Source organism: Aulonocara stuartgranti (assembly GCF_965226115.1).
Source record: "Aulonocara stuartgranti genome assembly, chromosome: 7".
NCBI classification, from domain to species: domain Eukaryota; kingdom Metazoa; phylum Chordata; class Actinopteri; order Cichliformes; family Cichlidae; genus Aulonocara; species Aulonocara stuartgranti.
This window is the reverse complement of record NC_138945.1, coordinates 5435466-5449805: the sequence shown is the minus strand read 5'-3', so window position 1 is coordinate 5449805 and position 14340 is coordinate 5435466. Positions and strand designations below refer to the sequence as shown.

The 14340-nt window shown below is 40.2% G+C and overlaps 1 protein-coding gene across 1 annotated transcript; it reads right to left on the bottom strand.

The window, feature by feature from the left end:
* Window positions 1–5453: 5453 nt before the first annotated feature.
* On the bottom strand, window positions 5454–14136 carry chmp1a (charged multivesicular body protein 1A). Its single transcript, XM_082538134.1, has 7 exons — window positions 13999–14136; window positions 12635–12654; window positions 12459–12536; window positions 9702–9848; window positions 9427–9555; window positions 9079–9272; window positions 5454–6937 (listed from the first exon to the last, which is right to left on the bottom strand). The coding sequence occupies exons 1-7, from the start codon at window positions 14003–14005 to the stop codon at window positions 6916–6918; spliced, it is 597 nt and encodes a 198-aa protein (XP_082394260.1). The 5' UTR covers window positions 14006–14136; the 3' UTR covers window positions 5454–6915.
* Between the last annotated feature and the right edge of the window lie 204 nt (window positions 14137–14340).

Here is a 14340-nt window from a genome sequence, read left to right as displayed (position 1 = left end):
TATAAAATTACCAAAACTGGTCAAAAACAGCGGAATTATAATAAACAACCACAAAGGGATGCAAAATGACATACAAAACATTAAAGAAAGAGATACAAAAAGACTACTAAAGGCATTTAATTTGATTGCAAATATGCACAAAATGTATTAAAAAGATACAAACGGCAGATACAAATAATGAAGAAAATCTGCTATCTCTCTTTGAATTATGGTTCCTGGCGTAGGAAGTCTGTGCTGCTGAGGTCCGTGTCACAATCCCCCCTGTGTTGAGATGGGACAATGCTTTTGCATACTTTAATGCACTAAAATTAAAAAATTGTTGAAAAGTGGAATACATTCTGTTGTTTGCCATTCGAGCAGAAGGTTTAGTTGCTGCCCAGTTCACCATGAGGTTTGCTGGAAGAAAAAAAACTGACCAAAACAGTGACATTTCACACGTCAACGCCTCTCTCATTTTTTTCATAACAAGGGAGTCATGCTGAAGTGCCCCACTCCCCTGTAATGCTCTTAGTTTACTGTAAACCTTTGATCGGCTTGGGTCTAATCCAAACTAACAATAAAGGGCGATTCTTCTATTCTAAACTTTCACCCAGAGTTTCATTCAAGGCTGCCTCCTCACCTTTTATTCCAGGAGTATATTGTGACAGTGATCAATTATGCTCATTCAAACCTGCTGTCAAACAGGTTAGTGCTTATTTGTCCTACACATACGGCAGAAACCTGACACGGGCGCACATTGCAGGACTCTGGCATGAAAGAGGAAATCCCTGCTGTCGACATAACCCTGCCCGCATGTCTTTTTATAGTAACCGGCTTCTGCTGGGACTCACTCACATATTTAAAAGCCATTTTCAATTCATAACCTCCAGTTTTGCTTCCCTGTGGAAGGTGAGCAATGTCACCGCAGGCTCATCTCTCTCACCACAGGCTCATCTCTCTCACTGTGGTCAAGTCACTTCTGGGAGGGCTTGCTCATCATCTATTGTGTTTTCATGAGCTGTGCGTCCTCCTTCTGTCACCACGGCTAAGTCAAGGCTTCCAAAAAAAGAAAAGGCGGGGGAGTCCTCAGCAGAACACGCGGCGTACGCCCAGACAACCTGCTGGGGTGATCACCGTGGCCTACACTTTGACATTTCATGGAGTGACAGCCAGTTTGTTGTAGAGCTGCCAGGCACGCACATTTCCTGCCTGGCATTTGTGCCGCTCCCCCGAGCTGTCGAATTATTTATCCATGGTATGATCACTTACCTCATTACTTTATTTCACAAACACAGAGAAGGAGACAGCCAGGGAGAGTAGGAGGAAATAAAGGAAGAGGAATTGAAAAACGCCACCCATCTTTACTCTTCAGAGGGAAATTGCATTTTCTGTTCCTGATGTGGTTTCATCGGTTTACCCAGAGAGCACAGACGCCTGTATTTGCACAGTGTATGAATATTCATAAAGCCACTGTCGTGATCTGCCTTGTGCTGCAAATTAGATCACAAGCAGCCATGATGACTAATCGAAAAGCATTGTCCTGAAATGCCAAATTTGCACCAGGCAACACAACAGTAATCCTACTACGAGCAACGTACTGCCAGCAGAAGTTACAGCACTTTAATTTTGCTTTTCAAGCCTTTAATGCACAGAGGCCTAAATATTGGACATCAAGGTAACTGTATAAAAGTATAAAGCATAAAGTACACTCTCTTTCCTTTACATATCAGGACATTAAAAAAAATCATCTGGAAAAATGTGGATGTTCATTTTAGGTTTAAGGTTTTACTGTTTCCTCTTATATTTAAGGTATATAATAATAATTTTATACATTCTTATAACATTGAGCCTGTATTTGTCTTGCTTGGGCTATTGGTATTATAATAACACAGTACATTCTTCTTCTGTGACAAACACACACAAACACCAACCAACACTATGGCATGCAGTTTGACTTGCAGTGCCTACATGCCTGTCCTCTATTTACTGGCTTTACATTGTTTTATTGTCACCAGATAATTGTAATTGTCTTTCCATCGTTGTAGCTCAGTGTACAGAGTGTACAGTACAAAGTGTACAGTGCTTTACACTCCAACTGTTTGACTGAACCAATCCTTAAGGTACTCTCAGAGCACTTCATGTAGATGTACTTGATTGGATTTCACATTGCCCAGATTTGATAACCTCTGGTTGGTAAATGCCTAGGTAAGGCTGTCTGACTATAAACTCTCATTTAACCCAGTTAAAACAGCATCTTCGAGTGTTGAGGTTGCTGCAGAATTTACAGCCTGATATCATTTACATGTTATCATATCCGTTACAGGTGATGTTTTACTGCGCTGCTCTGTTACTTCATCTCTTTAACAATAACGCTTTTGTGTCAGTGAGTTTATCAACATCTGAAGCTGTCTGTCCCATTAACATCACGAACTTGTTCTTATGCTAGCAGAACAGTTCTCCTAAGGTAACCTCAATGCAAAAAGCATGTAAAGTGCGAAGAAATGATTGGATGCTGAGCATGAAGTACAAGTTACATTCAGTATTTTGACCTACGGCAGGCAGAGAGGTACAACAAAAATGAACTTTAACATGAGGTTTCCTGCAATAGTGATAGAAAGAGGTTTTCTCTGTATGTAAAATACCAGCACTTTGTCTAAGTGAAATGCAGCCATTATTCATTTTCCTAGCAGCAAGTAACCATTTGCTGTTATTACGGAGGGGTAATGCATCCTTAGCAGAGAATGAAGTCACCTTCCTCTGTGATGTTTTAGTCCCAGTTTTCTCTCCTTTTAGCTTCGGTGGACATTCTAAGTACCTCCCCACCGTTATGAACTAAGAGAGTCACCTCCTGCACTGTATATTCAGAACCCATAGAGGTCAGGTGGAGGTGAGCTATCAGATTTTCATCCAAAGAAGTAGACGTGTCCTTTGGCTAATAAGTTTCAATCTGGCTTTTCTAAGGTGTCCTTTGGTGGTTAGGCTGCACACACACTGTCCTTTCAAACTCATCATTTTTCTCTGTGCAAGGTTACTTGATGGTTATCAAGTAGAGGACAACGGGGTAAGGTGATCCACCACCAGTCTCTAGATAATCATACATGTTATTTGAACCTAATTTAATAGTTGTAGTATTTTGTAGTGCCTAAAAGTACTTTTTAATACCTAAAACTAATCAAGTTGTTTGTATTGCCTAAACAAATCCAAGCAGTTTTGGGTATCTAAAGCTAACCAATTACTTTTTAAAGTAAAGTGAAAATCAAGTAAAGACAGAAACAACTGGGAAAAAGCAGCCAGTATGTTGCAGGACAGCTGGTGCATAAAGCCAATGGTATCAAAGGAAACCGTGAGGGCAGAGGTGGGATACAAGAAAAATGGATACATCAAATCGAGGACTGAGATCCCACTCGAGTGCATCTTTGAACATCATGAATGGCGACTTCAAAAGAAGAAAGCCTCAGTGTGACTGTGTAGGTTCTCAGTCATCCAGGTCATGGTAATCGCAGGAGTTTGCAAAGAAAAGCAGTGGAGACTGTCAGAAAACGACTACAGCAAAACAGCTGCTTGGAAAACAGAACCAGCTTTACTCCCGATCCCATTTGCACACTGTCGGACCTCTGCCTTAACACCATATATTTTAAGGGTCTTATACAGACAAAAACATGTATGTGCCACGGGCCTCCCGGTGTTGCATATTGTAGCCAACCTTTACATGGAGGAAATGGAAAGTAAGGCTCTTGAATCTTTCAAAGTGACAGCACCCAGCTACTGTCACAGATACATGAATGACACCTGGGTCAAAATCCAAACCCAAGAAGTAGAAACTTTAACCAGGGAGGATACAAAAGGTAATAGTTTGAAATTTCTGGACTGTGCTGTGTGCAGTGAGGAGAATGAAACCTCAACACTGAAGTTTATCAGGAGCCCACACACACAGCCCAGTACCTACTGTTTGACCGGGAAGAAAGTGTTCCCGAAAGAGAAAGAAAAGGAACACGCACATGTAAAGAAAGCTCTTAAAACACGTAGTTATCCTAACTGGGCTTTCATCACTGTACAGAAGATCAGACACCAACCAGGGAGAATCATAATGTGTTAATAGACCTCTCTGCATTTAATCATATCTGTTATTAACCTCTGTCTCTCTTCCACAGCATGTCTTTATCCTGTTTTCCTTCTCTCACCCCAACCGGTCACAGCAGATGGCCCCGCCCCTCCCTGAGCCTGGTTCTGCCGGAGGTTTCTTCCTGTTAAAAGGGAGTTTTTCCTTCCCACTGTCACCAAAGTGCTTGCTCATAGGGGGTCATATGATTGTTGGGTTTTTCTCTGTACCTATGAAGCGCCTTGAGGCGACTTTTGTTGTGATTTGGTGCTATATAAATAAAATTGAATTGAATTCAAACAAAACAACACTGTCATCCTTTATGTAGGTTTATCAGAGAAACTCAGGTGATTCTTCACCAAGCACAACATCCCAGTGTACTGCAGAGCCAACAACAGCTGTACATCTGCACCTAAAGGTCAAAGGTCACTCTTTCAAGGATGCCAATGCTCACATTTTGGACCAAGAAGACAAATGTTTGAAAGAGGAATGAAAGAAGCCATCTATGTACATTGTGAACGACCATCTTTGAACAGAGGGCGGGGCTTACAACATAAACGGTCTGCCATCTATAATCCCGTTTTAAGATCCCTTCCCAGAGGCCTTAACGCCCACTCACAACTTGCCTCAGTTGAGCTTTATAGGTCACAGGGTGAGGCAAAATCTCACAATGGTTTCACACGAAACCTCTGCTGCTAATGACCAACACCCCCTTTCACACCTTGGCTCACGATCAATAATAGGTCAACAACCCTCAAACGGGACAACTCCCACTTGTGTTTAAATACCTAGGATTGTATTTGATCAATTTGATCCTAGAACTTAAAAAGCTTCTCAGATGACAGGTGAAACGTCCTCCAGAAACTTAAACAAGTCCAGTCGCTTTTCTTTCCAAGCTCCTTAAATCCTCAGTGCCTTGTGAAAAGGTTTTCACACATCTCACTAGAAATTCAGTATTTTTGCTTCATTACAGACTAGGCATGCTCATGATTTTGGAATAATTTTCTTTAAGTTAAAAATAAATATATGAAAACATATCTTCTTTATTTTTTTAAACCGCAGACACCACATAAAAGAGGGACATAGCTGCCGTTTCACTGTTGGTTTTTACACGTCGGCACGCAGCAAACCTTTATCAGTGGCTGCGTTTGGAAGAGAAGACTTGAGTAATGCTGACGTCATGCCCTCATCACTACAGTTCCCAATTTTGCAGTTTGGTGCGCTGACACAGAATGATAAACATTTTCACAATCAACTTTGAGGTTCAAAGTATGTCCCTCGATAAGCAGGCAGATGAGTAAAGTTTGTGCAGTGGAAAGAAACCTCTGACCTTCATGCTAACGCATCACCACAAACCACAAACAACAAGCATGGGTCGGCGTAATAGGGTATGACTTTATTTTCACAAGATAAATATACAAAACAAAAGTGCTGCAGAGTATGAGGAACCAGAGTATAAATAAACCCTCCTGTTAAAATGGAGAAGAAACTGAAAACATTATACCGAGGGTGAAGCTTCTCTGTTATAGGTGGAGGTCTTGCTTCTTCCAGTTCGCCCGCGTGATGTCTACACTCAAAGAAGAAAACACCAAAACAAGCCAAAGCCCTCAACAAGTCAACGCTGAGCTACGAGCGTTCAAAACAAAAAATGGGAAGCAGTCTCCTGATATCTTGTTAACACATTCTGACGCTGTTGTACATTTTATTTTAAAACGGCTCCTAATCTAAACCCTCCTCCAGTTCATTTCCTGCGTAACCAAAAAGCAAATGTGTGGTTTGCAAGGCAAATTAGGAGTTCATCACATGCCTGCACATCTGATGTGACTACTCTCCTGAAACCATTCAGGGTGGAACGGAGACAGATGGGGGACGATCGTGTTATTTTGAAATACAGAAGCGTACGAAAATATCTCAATGCCACTAAAAATCAAAAGCTCAGCCTTAAAAACCACAAAAGAGATCTGGCTACAGAGACGCAGATAATAAATGTAAACCTGAGGCCCTGCTGTTCACAGACAGCGTAGAAGTTGGCTGGAACAGGACAAAAGAATCTCAGGCTCTGCTGGCAGGAAGAGCAACGGAAAATTCCTCTCTCGCCTTCTAAACAACAGACTGTCCATCAGGCACTGGCGGAGAAGCACCTATGCAAGCATCTGCATTCCAAATAAGGCGTTCAAAGCAAAAAAAGTCTGAATACAGGCATGAGAAACAATCCAAAATAAATCCTGAATAAAAATAAAATAGGAAAATATCACCCTGAAACAAAGATTGTCCTTTGTTGTTTGCAGTGTTACACAAATGAAGATTGGAAAATCTGACAAAGGAAGGAGTTCAGTGGGGTAGTGTTTCCAAAGTCTATTGTCAACTGATATTTCCTTTCCTATCACTTCCAAAGAATTTAAACCCTTTCTGACCCCCACCCAACCCCCATATAATCAATACAACTACTCTTTAAAACTCATCATTTTGTAAAAGGTGTTTTTGTTTTTTTTATAAATCTTCAACCTGAAAGCCCGTGATTCGACAAAGGGGATGAAAAGGGGAAGGAAGAAGGGTGAAGGTAAAATGAGATTCCAGCGGGGAATAACAGAGGAAGATGGATCGAAAAGGGAAGGTGAGCCAGAGAGAGACGCCCGTGCCTTCTCAGGTGCTGCTTCTTCTGCTGTGTGTTTGTGTGTACTTATTTATAGAGCAGACGGGGGAAGGTTGGTAAATCAATAGGCTCATTAAGTCCTCCCAGTAGGAACAGTTCAATAGAAACACACACAGCTCTCGTTGCCGCCATCTTTGAAGTTGTCTGTTTCCACGCAGCCCCGTCGCCTCTCCTGCAGCAGCTTTTAGTTCCGTAGAGCCGCCAACCTGGAAGAAAAATATGAGGAAAGTTAAAGGTCTTTGTAACATATAGAAGCCTTAAAAACATGTTTCCCTGTCAGTGTTTCAGCGCTCGCACCATTGACAGGGAAAAACCTACAGATATACTATAAGTAATGCTGGAATGCACAATTATTTTCATTGTGCATTGCAGGTCACTCATTATTTCACCGTAACACCTTTAAATATCAGTTCTGCTTGGCAAACGTTTCCCAGCATACTTTTTATCATATCCAGTCAGAAAGTTCTGAGACTTCTGCTGTGAACAAACAGAGAGTGAAACAATTAGCTGCGTCCAACAGGTGCCTGCAGTAACTCGTGTAACCACCGCCAGGTGTGCTTTTATGATTTGCACAGTACAGCATGGAGGAAGGTTCTGGGTGTGAATTGACCCGTCAGTTGAGGCCTCTCTGTGTGGAGATGATGATGTTCAGGTCACAGGATCCTGAATATTAAAGTGAATGGCTGTGCGTGCAATGTGATGGGCTGGTGGGCAATGCAGAACTGGATAAGTGGTTAAAATAATGGTTGCATACAAAATAAATATTGACCAGGAATAAAACATGAGAAGTTACACACTTGTAAAGAAATGATAAAGATTGTGTTTTTATTATTACAGTTTCATCTTCTCATTGTTATGTTCGTGTGCGGTTCCTTGTTTATGAAGTGGTGTGACAAAGTTTTCTAACATCAGAAAACATTTTCTTTAAAATTGACCTTAAATTCTGGAAATTTATGATTTTTTCTTAGAAAATCAAACCTAACGTTGTGTTAAAGCTGATAAAATGAGCGTTAGCACTTGTAAAAGACTTAATTTTTTTTCCAGAAACAATTACTTGGATGATACCACAATCAAACATTAAATCAACTCTCACTAACAAGATGCACAAACAGTGTTTCATCCTGGCTGCACGTTTTCCTGCCAGAAACCTGTCGCTCACAGGACGACAGCAACACCTTTATATGTTTATAACACCTACTTAATGCCTGGCTGGTGTGTGAAACTATTCCTGTTGTGTCCTAATCATGCTGTCTCGGAATAACTTGATGTCAGATACAAGGACTGCCACAACAGCACGCAGAGAAATCATTTAAACTCAAGTCAACAAATTATTTTATGCAGCGTTTACTGGGCTGGGAGATAGTTAACTCCTATACAAAAAGAAAAAGATGCAATCTAAAAGGTTGAAGCGATGTTGAATTGCTTGCTCTGTTCAACTACTGGTCACTTTTGGTTCATTTAATAGAAAAATCTGCTTGTTTTTTTACTTTTCAGCCCACATTATCGCCCATCTGCAGACCTACAGTAATGACTAAGTAACTAACTAGTACTAAAAACAAGGAGACAACAATTTTCTACACTTGGAAGCTTTAAAGCAGAATTCCATTTTCTTTCAAAAGCTGATTTGATTATTCTGATGAGTCATATCTGAACTGAACATACTGTGCCTTTCTTGTTCCCTCATGACTTTGCAACCGCAACAGCAGTGTTCAGTGTGGGGGCAGGGACTTGTGGAGTAATCTGATTTCCTGATCTCGTGCTCTGTTGTCAACACAGAAGCGCGGGATTGTGTGTAACTTATTAAGTTTTTGCCAGAGTATGAAAACCAGGTGAGGAGGGGGAGGATTCAGTGAGTAAGGGAAACGCGGAGGACACTTTGAAGTTTCTTCTTATCAGAAGTTATAACACAGCTGCAGGGGCTGAAATAAGACACATGTAATGTCTTTTTTTAATTTACGCCAGACTCAAACAGGTGTTGCACAGCTCCATACCCAGCTCCTGCACAAATATGGTTCTAATTTGTTGTATAATGCTACGATTTGTTCCAGACGCATCAGGTGTGTGGGTTAATGGGAGGATGCATGGGTTAGGAGAAACTGGCAGCCCAGCTACCTGTCTGCAGATGACTGACACCATTTTGTCACAGAATATAAAAAGAGCTAAAATGGTGCTATCACAGTGCAGAGGAAATACTGCAAAAAGATATTTGCACCGTGTGTGTTGTTTACATTTAATAAGCAGTCATTGCTGTGGTGTTTTTTGGTATTTAAACAGATAATTGTTTGAGGTTTGTACATAGAGCCATAGCTACTGGGGACATGTTTAACTTATAGAATCTGGTTCCTACCGTCGAGACAGCTGGTCCTCCTTATCCTGGCTCCGTGAGCTCTCTGCGCCCACTGAGGTAGCCCCGGCAGGCAGCTGGTTGAGCTGGTCCATCACCTCCAGGCCGTTCTGTTCTGCTATTTGGTGGATCAGGTCATCCACCTGCTCCTGAGGCGTGGTCAGCGTCATTGCTGAGCTCATGGAATCCTCCATGACCTGGTGCACAAAAAAAAGAGGTGAGGAGAGAACAAAGGGAATGTGAGGTCAGAGAGTGCAAAGCTGGGTTTGACTTATTACATCCTCTAGTGCTACTGTGGAATTTTAAAAAGCATGAAAAAGTGCTCTACAAACAAAGAGTGAAGGCACTCACTGAGGTGTGGACATCGAGGTTCTGGACTTGGCTTTCAAACTTATCCATGACTGCAGAGACCTTCTGGAGATCCATGGAGTTCAGAGCTTTGTCCAGCGCCTTGGTGACCTGACCCATGCTTTTGGTCACCTGTTGGAAAGTAAAGAAAAGGCATTTGTAACATACGTCTCATACACACTTTGTGATATGAAAATAGTTGATTTAGAATCTTTCATTTCAACATAGAAAAATATGTCTTTGATTCAAACTGTTGAGCTGACTGAACACTAACTTACGCCTTTCATGGTAACAGCGGTCTGGACTTTAGAGGCCACGGCATCGACTCGAGACGCCATGCGCAGCCAGTTAAGGCCTTCGTTCTTTTTCCTGATGGCATTCTCCGCGTAAACTCTGGCACATTCCACATTTTTCTGTTGCAAAGCCTGTTGATGAGACAAAGATGCTGTTAACACTTTTCAGCTTCAGAATAATCCTTTGTTTATGTGCACAGACAGGGTGGATACATCCTAGGACTGATACACAGAACATCACTAGGTAAATTTTACTGTAGACACTCCACATACAAGCGACAAATGAACTAGAACAATTACAGGAATTACAGCCATAAATGTAACTAAACAATTGTTTACTAAAAATATACTTAGCTTTGCAAGTTTGGCTCAGTGTTAGCACAGCATAGACGCTGCAGGTTCAATAATATCAAAGACATAATCAGCAATAACCTTGCATCTTTACTGTGTATTCCTGTGTTCTTCCTCATACACCATAACTAACAACTCAATAAATTAGCATTTGTTTTTCTTTGGAATGTGCTCAATTCACACCAATGTCTGTTAAAAGTCCAAATGTTTATGATGTTACTGTGATCCTGGTTGTATAATTATGAAATGTATAATAAACAGCAACCATCTCTGTTGTGATTAGAGTGACCCAACCTTACACGTGATCCACCTCATTTAAAACACAAATAATTTACAGCAGAACAGATTGCATGAAGTTGGCAATAATCATATTTCTTTCAGCAGTGGTAACAGGAAACAGCAGCAGCATCAAAGAGCAAACTTCCATCTTTCCTCATTTCAAATGCATGTCAGCTTTTCAACAAAGCAAAGCAGGAGGGAAACCTGTCATGACTGAACAGTGAAATATTTCTGACGTTTCAGATAATAAAAGCTTTGTCATGTCAGAACCCCGTTGCTCGAGAATGCGTTTGAATAGCACTTCTGTATTCTCTACGGCAAACATACATTCTAATTGGGACAGACCTGCCCAATACCTAAAACTAGCTGAGCTAGTGTTGTACTGCCACCTGCTGGTTCATGTGTGCCACTCCACGTGTCAGCAGACTGGTAAAATGATCAGCATAACTACACCACGATCACTGAATTGTAAGATTGTGTTTCTGTTTTTTCCAGTTTCAGTTTAATTTCACTGAGTTTTCTTGACTGAGTCGGAGGTTTCTTTTTGTTGGATTGTTATTAGATTAGGGGTGTTGTTAGGGAGTAAAAAGTACTCATTAGGTCAGGTAGTTAGTAGTAGTTAGTAAGTGTTGAATGTTATTTTATTCAGTTCAATATCATTTGTATTTATATTTATTAACTGCATGTATTTACATTGACTAATAATCAGAAGAACCTACAATATGTTTACTTTTTATTTTTTTCCCTTGAGTCTTGTCTTTAGGTCTATAGTTAAACTCACTTCACATTTTCAGTTATTGCTTTAATAATAATGGCCTCAATACTGAGTCACAAAATAAAATTACTAATAAATATTTCAAAAAGGTAAAAAAAACCAAAAAAAACAAAGCTTTTTATACTTTCATACTTTTTATTGGACCCTGTCATCACTGTCTGCCAGCTGTTTTACCACCTGAGCAAAAGGCTACGAACTACAGTTCCTTTTGCTGGGTCACCCATCAATCAAAGCAGTTTCACTTAAATTGAACCACTGGAAATGGCAGCAAATAACTTGGTCTCTGTCTTCAGTAATTAGTGAGGATTTCACTTGTGCAGAAATTGATATTAAATTCATTGATTTTGAGTAAGTTCTCACAAACATTGTGGTAAAAATCTAGGAGAGTAACGAGTTTAGAAACACACAAATCAGTGCATCTGACACTAAAAGTGAGTGATCACATAGTTCTTAACTCACACATTTGATGCAAACACTAACTAAAGCGCTGATTCTTTACCAGAAGATTTTTATTTATTGCATGAAAAGTCGCTGGATATTTGCTGCATGAATAGGCCGCTGTACACAGGTTGCTAAAAAGAGCTTGGTGAGTATTTTCTGGATCATTTGCATTTTTGTTAAGTGCTAATGATGTCCAGTTAAAATAAATTTTAAAAAAAAATCTCCTCCATGGAGTAGTCTTTCTACTCACTGACTCATCATCTTCCATTTACTACAACACACAGCCACACCCAAAGCTTATTAGCAGACGCTACTGCACAACTGCACAGATCACAAAGCACAAAGCATTACGTCACAAGCATTACCTCATATCATGTCAAAAAAAGAAAGCAGAAAAATGCAGATAGGCTCCCTTAATGTTGATGATAACAGACTGGATGTTTTACATTGCTCACATCTGCTAAACTTAGAGCTGATGACGAAGAGATGGTGTTTCCGATTATTGTACTTCAAATCTAACATTAAAACAGGCTCCTGTTTGTTTTGTCTGTGCTATCCAAATTTCCACTTACACTGACATTGTTGTCTGCAGGAAGTCACTTGCTATTGAAAGGGAGTTCTTCATCACCACCCTTACCAAGTGGTGCTCACAGGCAATAATCTGACTGCTGGGGTTCTCCCTCTAATACTGTACAGGGTTTACTTTACAATACAATAAAGCACCTTATGATGACTTAGAACTAGTAAACGGATGCCAATAAAAGTAAAGAGCAGACATACAGACATTTCATTTTGTCTGTATTAGAATGATGACATGTGTGGAGCAAGAAAGATGTATACAGTGTACTGTGGGACCGTTTGGCCCTTACGTCACCCCAGCTAATTGGCCTGCTTACCTTCTTGACCTTTGCCTGCTCTTTTTCAGAATCCTTCTCTGCCTTCTTGGCCAGCCTCTCCAGCTGCTTGGAAGTGAACTGTGATCCACAGAGAAAAAATGTGAATACATTAATAAATATCCCACTTTAAGTTATCTGTTGTCTGATATAGGTTTAAGATTTTCACTGGAACATACCTTTAACTGAAAGAGTGTTTCTGTGAAGAGATGGTGAGAGACAGAGTCAGACATTTGGAGTGTATATAACATAAACTGTCACATAGACTATATGGACAAACGTGCTGGGCACCTTACTACACATTACATCTACAGGAGCTGCTTGCCATTGAACCCCATACCATGCAGTTCCCAAAACAGTTTATGTGCTAATGTTAATGCCAGAGGGACACTGGAGATAGTTATTTAGTTAGCAGAGCGTTGACGACTTTTACATCAATGGGCCACAGCCCTCTGCAAACCCATTATTTATGTGGTCTGCCACTGAGTGGTTGTGATTCCTAAACTCCAATTTTACAAAAATACCACTTCAAGCAGATCGTGGAATATCTAAGAGAGAAGAAATTTCACAAACTGGCATTGTGTTAAAGTACGCACTCGAATTCAGTGAGCTATTTAGAACGATCACGTTGGGCAGTTTCTGTCTCTGGCTTAGCACCACAATAGGTATTGTGCTTATCATATATTATATAAATTATCAAAAGTTCACATTAAACAAGATCAAAGTTTTAAATAAGTGTAAGTATATGTCCAGCTACACACTATGAACCAAAAGCTCAGGCTTCATATTGCTTTAATTAAACACTCAAATTCAGGCAGGTTTTTTTTTTCCGACCTTTGGATCTGTATGATGTCATCGAGAACAGCCTGCAGTTTTATTTAACCGATGTCACATAATAAATCATAGTAAGTATAGTAAGTATCAAGTATAACAAGTCTACTTTAACAACAATGATAATGTAGAAAACAGCGGACGGTTGTAGATACCGGAAATACATTTATATATTTATTTTAAGTTCATTTTTTCCCAAATCAAGCCAACTGAACCAAATGTCTGAGTTATATTTATATCTGTAAGAACAGGTACATGCATAAATATAAGTTAAAGAAACACATCTTGAGCGTTTAAGCAGGCAAGAGGAAGCTCTTTTGTTTTTGTTTTTTTAAACTTTTATAGCGATGACTTGTATCTAACAGGACCGGGGGAGAACGATGAAATGTGTCTCCGTCTGTCAAAGTTGTTCCAATCAAATTCTGGCTGCTGTATCACATTCCTACTGTAGAAGTCACTGCTAAGAAAAGACTCTGGCACAGCCCAATAAAACCAAAGGCCCTTTTAATAATGAGTCCGTAAACTCAGTGGACGTCAAATGTGATAAACGGAAAAAACCCCAACAAAAAACAGGTCAGACAGCTAACCCGGCTAACCACACACCCAAGCTAAAGCGCTAATTTTAGCTATCTAACGTAGTCTGTCGCTTTGGCTAAAATAAAGAACCAAAGGCTACTCAGACAGACAATTCAGAAGTTAACACACGACATACCATCCATGTCCAAGTGAAGATGATACCAGGAGACGACTAAGAAGTTCTTTGTAGCGCCTCTACAAGGTAGTCCTGAGTTGTTTTGGTAACACCGTGGATCTTCCTGGTTCAACAGTAGTCACGTGATTCGAATTCTTCTTCTTCTTCTCCTTCCTCGCCCATTCTTCGAAGGTGGCATCTTGCCTCAAGTGAAATGCTGCCACCTATTATCATAACTAGATACAGCAAACTGCATAGCATAGAGCAAAGGTTTTTAGCCACACTTCGTTTCTCTACATTTCTTTTCTGCTTTTTCACTCATTTTCACTTCAGTTCTTGTACCTGAAGATCTTCATATTATAT

Excerpts from the sequence above, each read along its gene's own strand:
- chmp1a (XM_082538134.1), bottom strand. Across the intron at positions 9,556-9,701 it reads CCGCTGTTACCATGAAAGGC|GTGACCAAAAGCATGGGTCA; the intron begins GTAAGTTAGTGT and ends ACTTTCCAACAG. Across the intron at positions 6,938-9,078 it reads GAGGACCAGCTGTCTCGACG|GTTGGCGGCTCTACGGAACT; the intron begins GTAGGAACCAGA and ends TTTTTCTTCCAG.